At 33.2% G+C, this 15,920-nt stretch overlaps 1 protein-coding gene across 4 annotated transcripts in view; it reads left to right on the forward strand.

The window, feature by feature from the left end:
- Dnajc13 (DnaJ heat shock protein family (Hsp40) member C13) overlaps positions 1 to 15,920 on the forward strand; it is a 120,785-nt gene that overhangs the window by 30,605 nt on the left and 74,260 nt on the right. For all 4 annotated transcript variants that reach the window (XR_013436523.1, XR_013436522.1, XM_078043320.1 and 1 more), the window contains exons 6-18: positions 1,865 to 2,065; positions 4,555 to 4,761; positions 4,851 to 4,946; positions 5,811 to 5,902; positions 7,543 to 7,709; positions 7,824 to 7,903; positions 7,997 to 8,166; positions 8,606 to 8,705; positions 9,840 to 9,947; positions 10,846 to 11,001; positions 11,587 to 11,643; positions 13,510 to 13,631; positions 15,806 to 15,881. Coding sequence is in view for 2 of the 4 variants with exons in the window: in XM_078043320.1 (XP_077899446.1) it covers positions 1,865 to 2,065; positions 4,555 to 4,761; positions 4,851 to 4,946; positions 5,811 to 5,902; positions 7,543 to 7,709; positions 7,824 to 7,903; positions 7,997 to 8,166; positions 8,606 to 8,705; positions 9,840 to 9,947; positions 10,846 to 11,001; positions 11,587 to 11,643; positions 13,510 to 13,631; positions 15,806 to 15,881 (1,632 nt within the window). In the remaining 2 variants the exon portion in view is untranslated. The remainder of the gene's footprint in view (positions 1 to 1,864; positions 2,066 to 4,554; positions 4,762 to 4,850; positions 4,947 to 5,810; positions 5,903 to 7,542; positions 7,710 to 7,823; positions 7,904 to 7,996; positions 8,167 to 8,605; positions 8,706 to 9,839; positions 9,948 to 10,845; positions 11,002 to 11,586; positions 11,644 to 13,509; positions 13,632 to 15,805; positions 15,882 to 15,920) is intronic.

The following is a 15,920-nucleotide window of genomic DNA, read 5'->3' on the forward strand; positions in this document are numbered from 1 at the left end:
AACTGGAAGGAATGGAGAATATCCTGTGGAGTGGGTTTGGAGCATGTAAACAAGCCTAGTGTGAAAAGCACACCATTTTTTGGTGGTCTCCATTTTACCCTCATTCCTACGGAGAGGTATGGCATTGATCTCTTTTTAAGTTCAAAATCAAGGGTCTAAATATATTTTTGGGCGAATGCAGGTTTTTTTATTTTTCTGCAGAATTTGTGTATAGATAAATAGATAGATAGAACTGTACTGAATATGATGCCATAGATTTGTGATACTGATCCTATGAATGTCATTACTGAAGATAGTGTTGGGATGTTAGTGGGAGTATTCATTACTTAATGTCTTACTCTTTTCTGAACACTTACAAGAGAATTTCTTTCTGATTTCAGTATCAGAAATAGTTAAACTTCTGAGCAACCAGTTTATTTTTAACTTGAGAATTGTGCAATTGATCATGTATTCCTCTTCATACTGATGGGTACAAAACTGTTATTTGGGCATGGGAGATGTTTTTTTGGCCACAACAAGAACTAATTAAAGGAGGAAAAGTTAATTTTGATCTCACTGTTTTAGAGGTTTCAGTACATATATGGATGGCCTACTCCATTGTTCTGGCCCCAAGGTGAGGCAACATATCATGAGGGAGAGGGCGCAGCTGAAGAAAGCTGCTAAACTCATGGCAGGGTCAGAAAGGCAAGGGTGGAGGGAGTTGGTGTGTGTACAGGGAAGATGCACCCTTCCAGGCATACCTCCCATTGACCTACCTCCACCAGCCATGCCCCACCTGCCTACAGTTACCACTCAGTCAGTCCATTTAAACTAGAGCAGACTGGTTAGGTTACATCAGCAATCCAATCACTTTACCTCTTAGTGTTCCTGCATTAACAGGAGGACATCTCATATCCAAATCATAACAGAAGGGGATATTCATTTTACATGTGACACCTTATTATCATTTCTCTGCCTTTCTTATCCTTTAATTTAAATTTATTTTCCTCTTCTGCCTCACTTAGCTTAGAAACCTCAATTAAATCTTTTCTCTTTTTAAGAATAAACCTAGTAAGTAAATGGATATTGATTGTTCTAATCATTTGGTACTCATGGAATGCATCATCTAAATAGAACTTTACTTGTCAATATAATCCAGACTCAAAGAAAATTTCTAGTGCTTTGATTAGAAAAGGTTCAGGTATAATTTAGGCTTCAGAATTTTTTTTTGTGTGTATGTATGTGTGTGTGTGTGTGTGTGTGTGTGTGTGTATAAAAAAATATAAAAAATACATTAACATGTAGAGGCAAACCGGGTTGTTTAAATTGAATATTATAACTTTCCCTGAAATGTGATTTAGCTGTTTTCAGTATCTAACGTGGATGAAAAGAATGTATCATCAAAAAATGAGATTTTTTTTTCCCCCATTAAAACTCTTTTAGTCTTTCAGAATATCTTTCTGTTCAGATAGAATGTCTATTTTTTTAAAAATGTGAGATGGATCTTTACTGTATTGCTCAGGCTGGCCTGGAACTCTGGGCTCAAAGGATTCTCCTACCTTGCTTTCTGAGTTGCTGGGACTATAGGCCTATCCCTCGCCCCATTTAATTTACATAAGAGTTGCTTAAAATTGTTTTATAAAATCCTGTAACCCAAAGTCTTTGCTAATTAAAAGAAGAACATATTGTCTTCAGTTAGAGTGAACATTCTTAATTAAACAAACATAGCCTCTCTAGCTAAATTAAATGTTTTTACAATTTGGATAGTAACTATAAATATTTATGTTTTGAGTTTTGATTGTTTCAGCAGTGATGGATGTGTTAAATATGACTTTATTGTATGGTAAGCTTGAATATGTACTTAAAAGTAATTCTTTTTCTCTAGAGATATAACTGCTATAAGCATCACTGGAGTGATACAAGAAAACCTGTAATTTTGGAAGTAACTCCTGGAGGCTTTGACCAAATTAATCCTACAACCAACAGAGTACTTTGTTCCTATGACTATAGAAACATTGAAGGCTTTGTAGATCTCTCTGATTATCAAGGAGGATTTTGTATACTTTATGGAGGATTTAGTAGATTGGTGAGTAATGTTTTTAAAACAGCATTTTAAAAGGGTTTGAAGGAAGTGTTTTTACACTTCATTCAGTGTTTTGTGGATAAAATATCCTTCCCTGGGAAGCAGAGCTAAGGCAAGCCTAGAATTTTTAGATAAATAAAAGTGTAGATAGTAGCAAAAGGTGAACCTCAGAGGAGGAGGTAGGGTATTTAGAGTGCAGGCTTTGCTGTCAAAAATAAGTGGACTTGAACCCTTTTGCTGTTCTTCAAAGTGAGGAGGGTAATATGTCATCCTGTGTTTTTAGTGAAGATTGGAGAAGATTATCTACCTAAAATGCTTTACACAGTACATGGCTTAGTAGTGTTCCATAATAGTAGTTACAGTTATTATTTTCATTAGTATTAATGCCTTACCTGAAAGTTTCTAATTCAATTTCTTTTTATTAAAAAAGTAATATAAATTTTTTTTTTTGGAGAGTGTTCTGTCCTCTCTCCTTTGTCAAGCTGTTTGTAATATGTAATGCAAGTATGTATTGAAATGCCATATTTGGAATTTATTGCTTGTTTTTACTTGGATCTTGAATTATTTTTAAGTAAGTTGTGGGGCACAGCAGAAACTCCTTAAGATGCTGAGATGTTTTTAAATTAGTAATAGAAGCTGAACTACAGATGATAACCACCTTTTGAACTATCCTGCTTTCTGTAATAAAATTTAAACCCAAGATCTCAAATGTAGGCAATATATATAGTCTCTAGGAAGAACTAAGTTGAACTTACTTGAAAGATTCCTTAGCTTGAGAATTTGTTACCTTTAGCTCCCTTAGAAGCCTGGGACCACTACCCCAAAATTCAGTGTTTTGTGGATAAAATATCCTTCCCTGGGAAGCAGAGCTAAGGCAAGCCTAGAATTTTTAGATAAATAAAAGTGTAGATAGTAGCAAAAGGCCAAAAAAAAATTATAATAATGAGGACAGCAGCTACATAATCTGATTTATAAAAATACAATTTGCTTTACAGAGTTGTAGGCCTCTTTTTGTCCTAGAAACCACTTGATTGGTAACATCCTAATTTCCTTCATTTGGGGAGCACACAGCTAGATATTTGCTTACCTCTGAGTCTAGACCCAAAAGAACAAAGCTTAGTTTTGTCTCCCACCCTAAAGAAGTCTCGACTGCGCTGTCCACAGATGTGTCTTCTCTGGGCAATGGAATTTTGCAGCGATTAGCTTTTGGTGGAAAACAGGCCAAATGATAGGTATGGGGCCTTTTAGACCCTAAAAACATAGCTGTATCACAGTAATTCAGACAAGCTCTTTAATGGAACAATAAGTTGAACATGAATGACTACTGTTTGATACTTTATCAACAACATTTATTCTTGATTGGCTATAACAAGAAGATTTAGTTTGAATTATCCATTTTCTAAGTATAATCTATCCTCTAAATCTATGGGTTCTGCATCTCTGGATTCAACCAATTGTGGATTGAAAATATTTAGGAAAAAATATTGCACATGTGCTTTTTTCCTTGTTATTATTCCCTAAACAGTATTGTATAATAGCTATTTGCATAGTATTTACATTGTATTAGGTATTATAAGTAATCTAGAGATGATATAAAGTATTTAGAAGAATGCATAGATTATATACAGATACTTCACCATGTTATAATTTGGGTATCTCTGGGACTTCCTGGAACTAGTCTTCCACAATGAGGGATGATTATGTATTCTTTGCTTTTTAAAAGACACTAGTGGAAATAAATCAGTTCATTATAATATATGATACCACACAAATTAATTCAACAAAATTTTATTTAATATCTTCTGCATTAGTGGTGACTGAAGTGAACTCATGTAATAAAATCAGACTCTTAAACATGATCCAACCCAGTGCTTCTCAGCAGAGGAGCTATTGGCATCCGGCCAGGACAAATCTTTTTTTTTTTTGTGGGGGATATTTCTCTGCCTTTTGCAGTTCCTTTAGCAGTTCTGGTCTCCCGGCACCAAATGCAGGTAGTGATATCTCCTTAACCTTACCTTTGTAAATACAAATTGATTTGTAACATCAATAGGGGAATGACTCTTAAACATTCTTGCAAGGAAACCCACTATGTAAAACAGATATTAAATAAGAGTACTTTAGTTGAATCAGAATTCTACCCACACAGTCCCTATTCACCCCAGTAGATTGGGTAGGGTTTCTTATTGAGCCCTAGCATGTTGTTTTGCACAAGATGGTAAGAGTCAGACCTTAAGAAATGATGAGATAATTTCCATTCATTGAGTTGGATGTAAGGCTCTGTGCCCCAGACTTTTCAGACTTTTGTGATTTTAATTTAGTAACAGTCTTTCAACTATAAAACTGCTCATTTCCTTCTGAGACATTCTATTACCTTTCTTTTCTAGAATTGCTGCTACTTTAATACTACTTTAATATCCTTCCTATGAATTGATTAAATAGTTATATTTTAGTTGTTTTAACTTTTGACTTTTAAAAATCCAAAATTTGTGCAGCATTTATTTGCATCAGAACAAAGAGAAGAGATTATCAAAAGCGCAATAGATCATGCTGGCAACTACATAGGTATTTCATTGCGGATCAGGAAAGAACCTTTAGAATTTGAGCAATATTTGAATCTTCGCTTTGGAAAATACAGCACAGATGAATCCATCACATCTTTAGCAGAATTCGTGGTCCAAAAAATATCACCTAGACATTCGGTAAGACCTGTATGTTGAAAATAAAAATTTATTCATCTGATTGTAATAATTTTCTTCAATAACTTTTTAATCTATTTTATTGTTTGAAGGAACCTGTAAAAAGACTTTTAGCACTCACAGAAACATCTTTAGTAGAACGTGATCCAGCAACCTATAATATTGCAACTTTGAAGCCTTTGGGAGAAGTAAGTTTCAGCATTATTAGCTTAAGTGAGATTTTTTTCCTGTTGATATTGAGTAATTTTCTTATTTATTTTTAATATATTTACTCCTTCCTAAAGAATGGGAAACAGAATCCATATTTAATTCTTAATCCATTTAGATTTATTGGTCAAATAAAGATTATTGACCTCATGAATTTATTGATTGATGAAGATTCCAACAATAATTTTTAACTATATCAGAAGTGGAACTTTTGGACTAGGGCTATGGCTTAGCAATAGTGCACTTGCCTGGCATGTGTGAGGCATTGGGTTCTATTCTCAGCACCACATATAAAGGTCTATCAACAACTTTAAAAAATACTTTAAAAAAAAAAGTGGAACTTTTTATTCAATAATTATATGAAAATTTTATTAAGACTCTTAACCAAATTTAAACTCTGGTATTGTAAACAAGTTGCATTTTTAAATATTGACTTTGGTAAAACTAAATGATGGTATGCAATTTTTTTTTTTTTATTTTGCAATTGGCAAAAGGGGATATTTATTGGGGATCCATTCCAGCGCGCTGGGACTCTGTGCTCACTCAAGGAGGGAGAGCAGCCCAGAGCCCCCGAGCAGAGGTCAAGCAGAGCTTAAGTACACTTTCTGGAGAGGGTGGTGGGCTTTGCATACATCAGAACAAATCATCATGAGGCGCGGGAAAACTAAACAACAACTCTGAGACGTGATTGGCACATTCATTGGCGGGAACAGGTTGGGCGGGGGTGATTGGTCATTCCTAAGCGGGGTACACATTCAAAGATGGTATGCAATTTTTATAATGAAGTACAAAAAAAAACTAATCATTTTTTTGTTGTTGTTGAACTTTCTTTTGTTTTTCATTAGGTATTTGCTTTGGTTTGTGACTCCGAAAATCCACAGCTTTTTACCATTGAATTTATAAAAGGGCAAGTCCGGAAATACTCTTCAACAGAAAGGTGTTTATTTCTTTTTATCTTATCATGCTTTTGAGTTCCCAGCATGTGCAAAAGCAAAGTGCTTGATCAAAAAGGAAAAACAAATATTTATAATCTGGAACTTTAAAATTATTTAACTTTGGAAGACATTATTGCCTATTTAAAAAGATCTTTATTCAAGTTTCAAATTCCTAAAGACCATAAAAATAGTGATTTGATTTTAAATGAAATGATGAAAGCACTGTGTATTTCTGTAACCTTTTTTCCCCCCTCCATACTGAGGATTAAACCCAGGATCTTTTGCATGATAAACAAGCGGTCTTAGACTGAGGTACATCCTCAGCCCACTGGTGTTTTTAAAGTATTTCAAAATAGCACCTCTTACTTTCATTTTTAAATTGGATAAAAGCAACAGGTTACTTTAATATATTAAATACACTTGAAATTAGTTTTTTATATGCTAATATTGAAAGCTACTTAGCAGTTAACCAGTGGAACATACTTATTTTTTTTTATGTTACTCATGACTTATTTCTCGTGTGGAAACCTATAAGCTGCTGCAGCTGGCTTATAACACATAATTGCTAATGTGAATGTTCAATGTCTGATGTGAATATCTGCATTTCCCTTTGTGTACTAAAACTGTTTTCATGAGATTGGCAATTCTTATATCTCAGGTAGTTCTTTCATGTCGTTGTAGTGAGTTGGTTCTAGAGAGTCTGTATTTTAAAGTTATTCCGTACAATTTGGGTACTTTTTGCCACTGTGTACAATACATCCTTCTTCAGATTTGTATTTACTTGTTTCTTCTTTACTTGCTATAATATTACTACAGTTTATCTTAGAAAGCTCTCAGTCACAAGTCAACATGACTAGAAATACAAGCAAAAGGTTACAATTTTTCCTGTTCCAAGTTTAAGGAAAAAACAGGAGTGCAGGTGTTTTAATCAGAGGAGAGATCTCAATACTCAGTTTGTCAAATACTTTATGTACATTATCTTGTTTATTCCTGACTATAACTTGGGAAAAATGTGTCATTATACTAATAATGCTTATATGTGGAAAGTAAAGCAACTTTTTTGTAACTAGGATTAGGGACACTTTTCAAAACAGTCCATAAAAGTAAAAAAGTTTATTAATTAGACATCTTCGGAATTTAAAACTTTGAAAATAGTAAGACAAGCTACAGATAGGGAGAAAGTATTTACAGAACACATAGCTGATGAAGAACTTGTGTCTATAATATATAAAGACCTCTTGCAACTCAATCCTAAAATGATCAAACAGCCTTTGGGCAGAAGATTTACATAAACACTTGACTAGAAAAGATAACTGAGTGGTAAATAGATACATGAGAAGATCATAACTCATTAGGGAAATGCAAATTAAAACTACTTTAGATCCACTATAATGACTAACATCAAAAGGCTATCAGTGCTGATTATTGGCAATGATATGGAAAAGCTGGAACTCTTTGATATAGGTCATATAGCAGCAAGGTGAAAAACTGGTGTTAGGACTCTAGGCTCTCCTAAAGCTGTTTTTTTTTGTACATCCGAAAGCAGGTTACCTACCAAAGTGCCTGTACTACATTCTGAATCAAAATTCCCCTTAATTATCAATTCTAAATCCTTTTTATTTTATTTTTTAACCTTGCCTAGAGATTCCTTGTTAGCAAGTTTGCTGGATGGAGTAAGAGCCTCTGGTAACAGAGATGTTTGTGTAAAAATGACACCAACCCATAAAGGTCAGCGATGGGGGTTACTCAGTATGCCTGTTGATGAGGAAGTAGAGAGCCTGCATCTCAGATTCTTAGCTACACCTCCAAGTAAGTATTGATTTTAATGTAGTTGTATTTCCATATATCTACTTGATGATCATATTAAGAGTTAGGAACGTATTTCTCTAAATCTTTTTTTTTAATCTTCTCTTCTCCTTACAGATGGCAATTTTGCAGATGCTGTATTCAGATTCAATGCTAATATTTCGTATAGTGGAGTTCTACATGCAGTAACGCAGGATGTAAGATATATAATATAAAGATAAATTGCATCATAATTTGTACATTATTATTAATCGTTATGGAAACTTCTAAAATACTCTCTCTTTGCCCAGGGTCTCTTCTCAGAAAACAAAGAAAAACTGATCAATAATGCCATAACAGCATTATTGTCCCAAGAGGGAGATGTTGTTGCTTCAAATGCAGAACTTGAGAGTCAATTCCAGGCTGTAAGAAGACTTGTAGCTTCCAAAGCTGGTTTTCTGGCCTTCACTCAGCTTCCAAAGTAAGTTGTCTTTTGAACTTAGCTTCTCTTACAGATTTTAAACAATTCAAAATAAAAAATACTGAGTAATTTATTTCTTTACTGCTGACTAAACATGATACCTTTTATCTAATAATCTGGAAGTTTGTATTCATGAGAAATGAAAAGGAAAGATGAGTGGGGCTGACGAAGGATATTAGATGCATAATCATGAGTAATATCACTGACTCTTGTTTTAGTGAATTTGAATGGGAAAGTACTTGTGATACTTTGAGTTAACCTTTAAAAATCCTCTACTCAAAGGAAAAATTATTATGAAAACATATTTGAGAAATGGGGTTCAAATATGTAATTGCTACCATACAATAATGGAAACTTAAGATGACCTACCGTATCTTAATAATAAAATACTAACAGATGTTTTGATAGTGCTATTATATACTTGCTTTTGTTCTACAAGGTTTCGGGAGCGTTTAGGGGTGAAGGTAGTAAAAGCACTCAAGAGGAGCAACAATGGAGTGATCCATGCAGCCGTTGATATGCTTTGTGCCCTCATGTGTGTAAGTAGTACTTTTCTTAAGGAAACTGGTTTTTCTTAACCAGTTTCTTGACTGAAGGTTTTAGTTTTTGTGAACCCAGATTTTCCTTGTACCATGATTCTATATTTCATAAGTTGCTCTCAAAGCCATTTGTTTGCTCAAATAACATTTACTTAATACATCCTACATACCAAGCAGTGTTCCATAGTGCTAGAAATGCAAAGATGTTAAGACACAGTTCCTTCCTTCCTTCAAATTGCTAACAGTCTATTAAAGTAGTCCTATGCATTCAACACAAGATTGTGGGGCTATGGCATCACACACACTTATTTTTTGTTTGGTGGTAGAAGGAAGGTGAAAAATTCTCAGTCTTTCTAGACATGTTCAATTTGATCTGAATATTAAAGGATGGGTCAGGATATTTCAGTTCTCGGCAGAACTTCCTGGAATAGAGAATAACATAAAGAAAGGTATGTTTGGGAAGAAGCAAATAGCTAAATAAGGTTGGGTCACAAGATATGTTTGGGGGATAATTAGGATTTGCTGCCAGAGGAAGATGCGGAGACAAGTCATCCAAAAGCCTTTTGTATCAAAAAAAGAGCTGGGTTTGTATCTTTAGTAAGGAACATTGAAAAATTTTTAAGTAACAAGATCAGGTTTGATTTTCAGAAAGTCCACTATAGTGGTATGTGGATGATAGATTAGAGATAAGGAGGCTTTTTGATCAAATTATATACAAGAGCTGAGATGCTGAAGTAAGGTAGTGAGGCTGAAGAAGCACATTTGAAAGCTGTTTGATCAATAAAGAGCTAACTTGGTGCTAGTTTGTGGAGGGAAAGATAATTGTTCAGTATACCTTTGAAATTTCTGATTTATCTCTCTTCTGTATTCTATCTAGGACTTTAATTCCTTATAAAGTGTTTTAGACAAGCTACATTGTATAGAACAAACATAAGTAAATCCTTGTGTAAACCTTGCATTTATTACCAAAAGTGAATTAAAGAGAAACCTTAATCATGAGTTTCCTTTCTGCCATACACTTTATGGTGTGGTTTTTAATTGTTCCAGTTTATAATGAATATTCTTTATAAATGAATTTTTTTGTGATGCCAGCACATGAGACTGCTTATGAAATTTACTATTTTTAATTGATAGCCCATGCATGATGACTATGACCTAAGACAAGAACAGCTAAACAAAGCTTCTCTTCTCTCTTCAAAGAAGTTTCTGGAAAATTTACTGGAGAAATTTAATTCCCATGTGGTAAGTTGCTATTAAATTTGTCTTCATGGGAAATCCTATATGATTATTGAAAGTTTCTGCAATGTGGTTTCTACAAGTGCAACGTGGGGTTTTGTATTACAGCTACATATTTGGTTTTTATTGGTCACAGTTTAGCTTGGTCACTAGTAATAAAATATTTTTTTTTAGTACTATATCCATTTATCTGGGAAGGATACATTGCAAAGCTTTTAGATTTTTCCAATAATATTCCAGCGTTTTGTTTCGTTTTTGAAAATTCTAATTGTGAAATAAACTTTTAAAAGTAAATCAGATCTTCCCATTAACTGACATCTAGTTCCTCAATTGTTGGGAGCAGTTTTGGAGATGGACATTCCATATAACTGGAAGAAACATGAACAAATTGCCATAATCTTACAAGTATTGTCAAAGATAATTTTTTATTCAAATACACATTAACCTTAGTATACACATTTGAAGATTCTGTTTTTCTCTTGAAATTTGACTGAATTTTAATTATGTTCCTTTTGAGGATGATGGATTTGAACAATGGATTTGCTACATTGGCAAAGGAAGTACTGTACTACGTAAATCATCAGAATTTGAACCTGATGCTGGGTGTGGTAGTACATACCTGTAATCCCAGCGACTTGGGAGGCTGAGGCAGGAGGATCACAAATTCGAGGCCAGTCTCAGCAACTTAGTGAAATCCTGCCTCAAAAAGGGATAGGAATGTGGCTCAGTGGTATAGTATATCTGGGTTTAATCCCCACTACCAAAAAAAATTTTTTTTGAACTTAAGGTTGAAAAATTAAAGTCAGTAATTATGCCTAGCATATAGAATAAGAGAAAAGGAACATATTTTTGCTGTTTAAGCTCTATATTTATATTTCTAAAGCAGTGTGATGCTTTCTTTCAGGATCATGGGACTGGTGCCCTAGTTATTAGTTCACTTTTGGACTTCCTTACCTTTGCCCTCTGTGCTCCATATAGTGAGACGACTGAAGGGCAGCAGTTTGATATGCTTTTAGAGATGGTAGCCTCCAATGGAAGAACCCTCTTTAAACTCTTTCAGGTAAGATCTTGTATTTTTCCTACCAGATAACAACTAATTTAAGAATGCTGCTTTTTGGATAAAATTGTTTTTAAAATAGTTTGTGCACCCTTCTAATATAATGACAAATGCAACCTAACCCTAACATCATTACCATATGAGGACATTTTAGCTCACAGGTTTCATGGTAGTTCACTTAGACACTTAGACCGCCTTGTTTATGGCAGTTAACCACTGTTTTCCATCATAAAAATTCATTTTTTTCTGTAGTATGCCCAAAGTCGTTCTCCCCCCCCACCCCCCCGCTTTTTTTTTTTTTTTTAAACAAATTCCCAAATAATACAGTGAGCTTTAGCAGAGCTATTCATAAATGTTGGAAAAAAGTGCCATCTACTTTCTGTTATATTCCTTTATGTTTGCATATCAGTAACTGTGAAGCTATATTGTAGAATATCTAAAATATTTAATTAAACTCTGATCTGATTTTGAGACATATCATTTCCTAATTTTATAGCTCATAACCTTGCATGAAACTATACATCCTTGTGTTGGAATAAATTTTTTTTTTTTTAAATTCACTGATACTTTCCCTTCACCTTTTTAAAGCATCCTTCCATGGCAATTATAAAGGGAGCTGGATTGGTTATGAAGGCAATAATAGAGGTGAGAGCAATTTCGAAATTTTAAACTTAAGTGTTGATTGACGTCTTAATTGAAAATCACAAAATTGCCTTTTATGGGAAATATGCTATACTCTGGGTAAGAAAAGTAATTTTAACTCTCCAGTCAGATATTAGTTTTAAACTAGTTGAAGAAATGATCCTCAATAATAAAAAAAAAGAGAATTTTAAATTCTTTAGTAAGTAGGGATATTTATAAAGCAAATAAATTTTGTTCTTACATTATTTGTTTTATTTAAAAGAATTAAAAGTTAGCTTTCTTTTGTTCTTTCACTGGGTGATGATAATGAAGGTCTGAAATCTTGAGGTACTGAGATTACATAGAAATCTGTTATTTGAGTTAGAGCAAGGTGATAAACTTCTTGTGGTAAAATGCATTTTAAATGAAATTCTAGATACCAGGATTTGATATTCAGGTTATAAGATATTACTTCTCAAATAGTTGCTTTAGCCTTGCATTTAAAAAAAATTTAAAAAAATAATCATGGTTATAAATTTCAAGCACATAGTATGATGTTTACAATGACATCAATCTCAATGACTTGAATTTTTGTATTTTTTTGTTGTCATTATGTAGCAATTTGGGTAAAACATAAGAGTGTTTTGTTTACCAAGAAGGGGGAAAAGAAACTCGCTATTGTGATATATCAGTATAGCTCAGAATGAAATAAGAAGCACAGAGTTAGTATGTCCTTAGACATCTGTTGAATTTTTTAAAAAGGCATCAAACTGGTTGGAACATCAAAATTTATTTGCATTTTCAGTGTGTATATACTACTAAGGGCTAATTTCTCCCCTCTAGTTATTGGGTGTTATGCTCAGTTTTAGCTTTCAAAAGTAAATACCCCATCTAAGTTTGTGGTAGCCAAGGAAAGTTAGGCCCATGCAGCCAACCAACATGTTGCCATTCATATAATACATGCAATCCAATTATTCATTATATACAAAAATATTTGTTTAATACTAAGTATAATCAAAATGCTGACTTTTGACTTCAGGTACAAACCACACATATTAGATTCACATCTGGTGATTTCTGTGGAAAAGACTATTTATACTTAAATCCTGGCAAATTTTCTTTTTTCAAATTATAAAAGCAATCTATAATCTTGGAAGAAAAAAATCAAGATGTACAGAAAAATACAAGGGTTAAATGAAAATAAATCATCCACATTTTTACTACCCAGTATCATTTCTATGAGTATGTTGGTGAATTTCATCTCAGACTGTATGTGTACTGTTAAAAATGGTATATGTACATATTTGTGTACATACTACATGTTCATGTGGTAAAATAGTACTCGGTACTAACATGAACATTTTTACCTTTTGATAGATTATCTTAAATTGTTATACTACTGCTTATCTAATTCATAGTTCTTTGATTAATAGTCCTATTTATCTCTTTGCCAAAGTGAATCCATATAAACAAAATAAAATCAAAATAAAAACAACTACCCCAACATCACATCATCCTTTAAATAACAAAAGCAAGCCAGGTTTGCATATGCCTTTGATAGGAATTGCTGGTTTCTTCCTTGTTGACTGATAGATATTTAGGAATTAACCTAATTTTAATATTAATTTTAGAAAAGTATAATTTGTAAGGTAATTTATCTGGTAACATTTGAACCTGATTCCAAAGCCACATTGAATCTTAAAATGTCATCTTTCTGGTTTATTTTTGGGTAATTAGAAATAATAATAATTATTATTATTACTATTATTATTATTCTAAATAATTATTTTGTTTAAAGTTGTAATGAACTTTTGTTTAAAGTTTGTAATAAAGTTGGGATAGCTCGTTCTAGATTTCTGCTTTAGGGATCATCTTACCCTTTTTCCAAAGGAAGGTGACAAAGAAATTGCTACAAAAATGCAGGAACTTGCCCTAAGTGAAGGTGCCTTACCTCGCCACTTGCATACTGCAATGTTTACAATAAGTTCAGATCAAAGGATGCTGACAAATAGGTAAGTTATTTGATTTAATTTGCTATAAATTGCTGTTTAGAGAATGAATTTGGGTATTACATAAAACAAACTGAATTAGGTATTTGCTTATACATATGTTCCATTTTCTTTTGATTCCTATAGCACTTTTCTTTTGCTTGTAGAAGGATTGTGCCCAAGTGGTCATTGTCCCTGCCATGGATAACTTGGGGTGAGGGAACCAATTCCTTTTTTTTAACCTACAGTCCTGTCAGGCTCTTAACTCACAGTCATGGGACTGGAACATGGAAAAGAGTACTTTGAAGGCCTTTTCCCCTTCTGTTTCCTCTGACTATCTTGCATGCACATGACCCCAAAGACCCCATATGGGAACCTTGCATAAATTTTCAAATACCTTTGTTAATTTAGGTGCTCTGCTTTAAATATAAGAAATAGGAACCTTAATTATTTCAAGCCCGAACTAGGCTTATCCTAAATCTCTGTGGGTAAACAATTTCCCCTTCAGAGAATCATCTTTCTTTCAGTAAATCATTCAACTATAAGAAAACCCATAACTCTCTTCATTTATTCTGGGCAATATGAATTCCATTTCTTCAGGGGTTTTTTTTGTGTGTGGTTCTTGATATGTGACCCTTTCAGCTATCCTAGTCATACCAGAGTATAGCATTAATAAAACACCAAATATCCTAAGTGTTTAACATATTTCAGCTAAGCAATAGCATAATTTACTGACTTATGTTTTATTTTATTTCAGTACTATAGATTTCCATTTTTTATCACCTGTGCTGTTGTGTGCTGCCTTGCCAATAGTTTTTTTATACTATTATAGAAAGCTATCTGCATAACTTAATTGAAATGCTAGCCATTAAAGTAATCTTCTGTATTGTCTGAGAAGATGGAAAGATAGGAAGGTTATTTCCTTAGTACTGCTTATTAGCAATGTTAGATCCCAACTTTCATTAAAATGTTATTTTATTCCACTAAACCCCATGTTACTTGTTTGTTTGTTGTGTTCTTTTTTATCATAATCAGTTAAATTCCCTACTGTGATCACTTAGTGTATTTAATTGGGGAAGCACTTTAATTTGGAGAAGGTTCCAAAATGTTACTAATACTTGAATTACAGTATTAAAAAGCTTTCCATTTGTAGTAGATGTACCACTTATCTTATTACTTTTATCTCTAATTAGAACCTTTTTAGGAGTCACTGATATGAGACCTACCAAATATCAGTGAAGGAAATTATAAGTGTAATTACTGCAATATGTTAGCTTCCCGATAGGCTCAGGAATGAGCAGTTTGAGTAGTATTCACTTTCTGCTGAAATAGTTTTGCTATTCATCTTTGTTCTTCTGGAAATGTTCTTCTGGGAATGTAAGATGTAAATACATACATCTGTAGATGATTATTTGGTTCCTTCCCTGATTGGCTTCATGACCACTCATAGCAAATGCCAAAGTCTACCAAGTCTAGAAAGGATCAGTGGTGAGTGAAATAGGGTTCCTGCTTCTGAGGTGTTTCCGAATTAGCAGGCAGTATTTTACATGGGAATTAAGGTTAATACCAAACCACAGAGTCAGCATGGTTTTTAGATTTTCATTTTGAACCAAAATTATAGCTTTTAAGTAGAATTAGAATAATTTTCAGTAAGTGCTTTGAGTCTTTACCCATACTCCAAAAGTGAAAATATTTTTTACTTCTGATCTTGCCAAAAAGATTTTCTTAGAACATAGCTGTTGACTTTTGCTTGTGTTCATAATTTTAAAGAATGACAGAGTGCTATTTCATTGTATCATATCTTATTATATAAACTACTTGTTTTTTTTTTTAATTCTTTGGGGGGGGGTTGTTTGTTTTTAATTCTTTCTTTCTTTAAATGTTTAAATTGTTTTAAATTTTTACTTTCTTTAAATGGATAAGAACCTGTGCCTTCATGTTTAAGATTCTTTGAAAATTAGTGTAGCTATCTGGAAAGTACTTTAATTTAAAGAAACTTCCAAACTTTTAATACTTTAATTACTGTCGCAAACACCTCTCCACATTAAAATATTAATTTTTAATAATTTTTAACATCAGAGTGATTTTCTTACTGTAGCCATATTTCTTATAGTTATGTGATATTTTGTTTTTAAAAATTCCTTTCTGTTCTAGCTGAGATAAAGCAGCAAACCTTTCTCAACGTCTGCTTTTTTCAGACAGCTAAGTAGACATTTAGTGGGGCTCTGGACGGCTGATAATGCAACCGCGACAAACTTGTTGAAACGCATTTTGGTAAGTCCATGAGAAACTAGAAAAGATTTTTGTGTTCCT

This window comes from Ictidomys tridecemlineatus, chromosome 3 (genome assembly GCF_052094955.1).
Source record: "Ictidomys tridecemlineatus isolate mIctTri1 chromosome 3, mIctTri1.hap1, whole genome shotgun sequence".
Taxonomy (NCBI): domain Eukaryota; kingdom Metazoa; phylum Chordata; class Mammalia; order Rodentia; family Sciuridae; genus Ictidomys; species Ictidomys tridecemlineatus.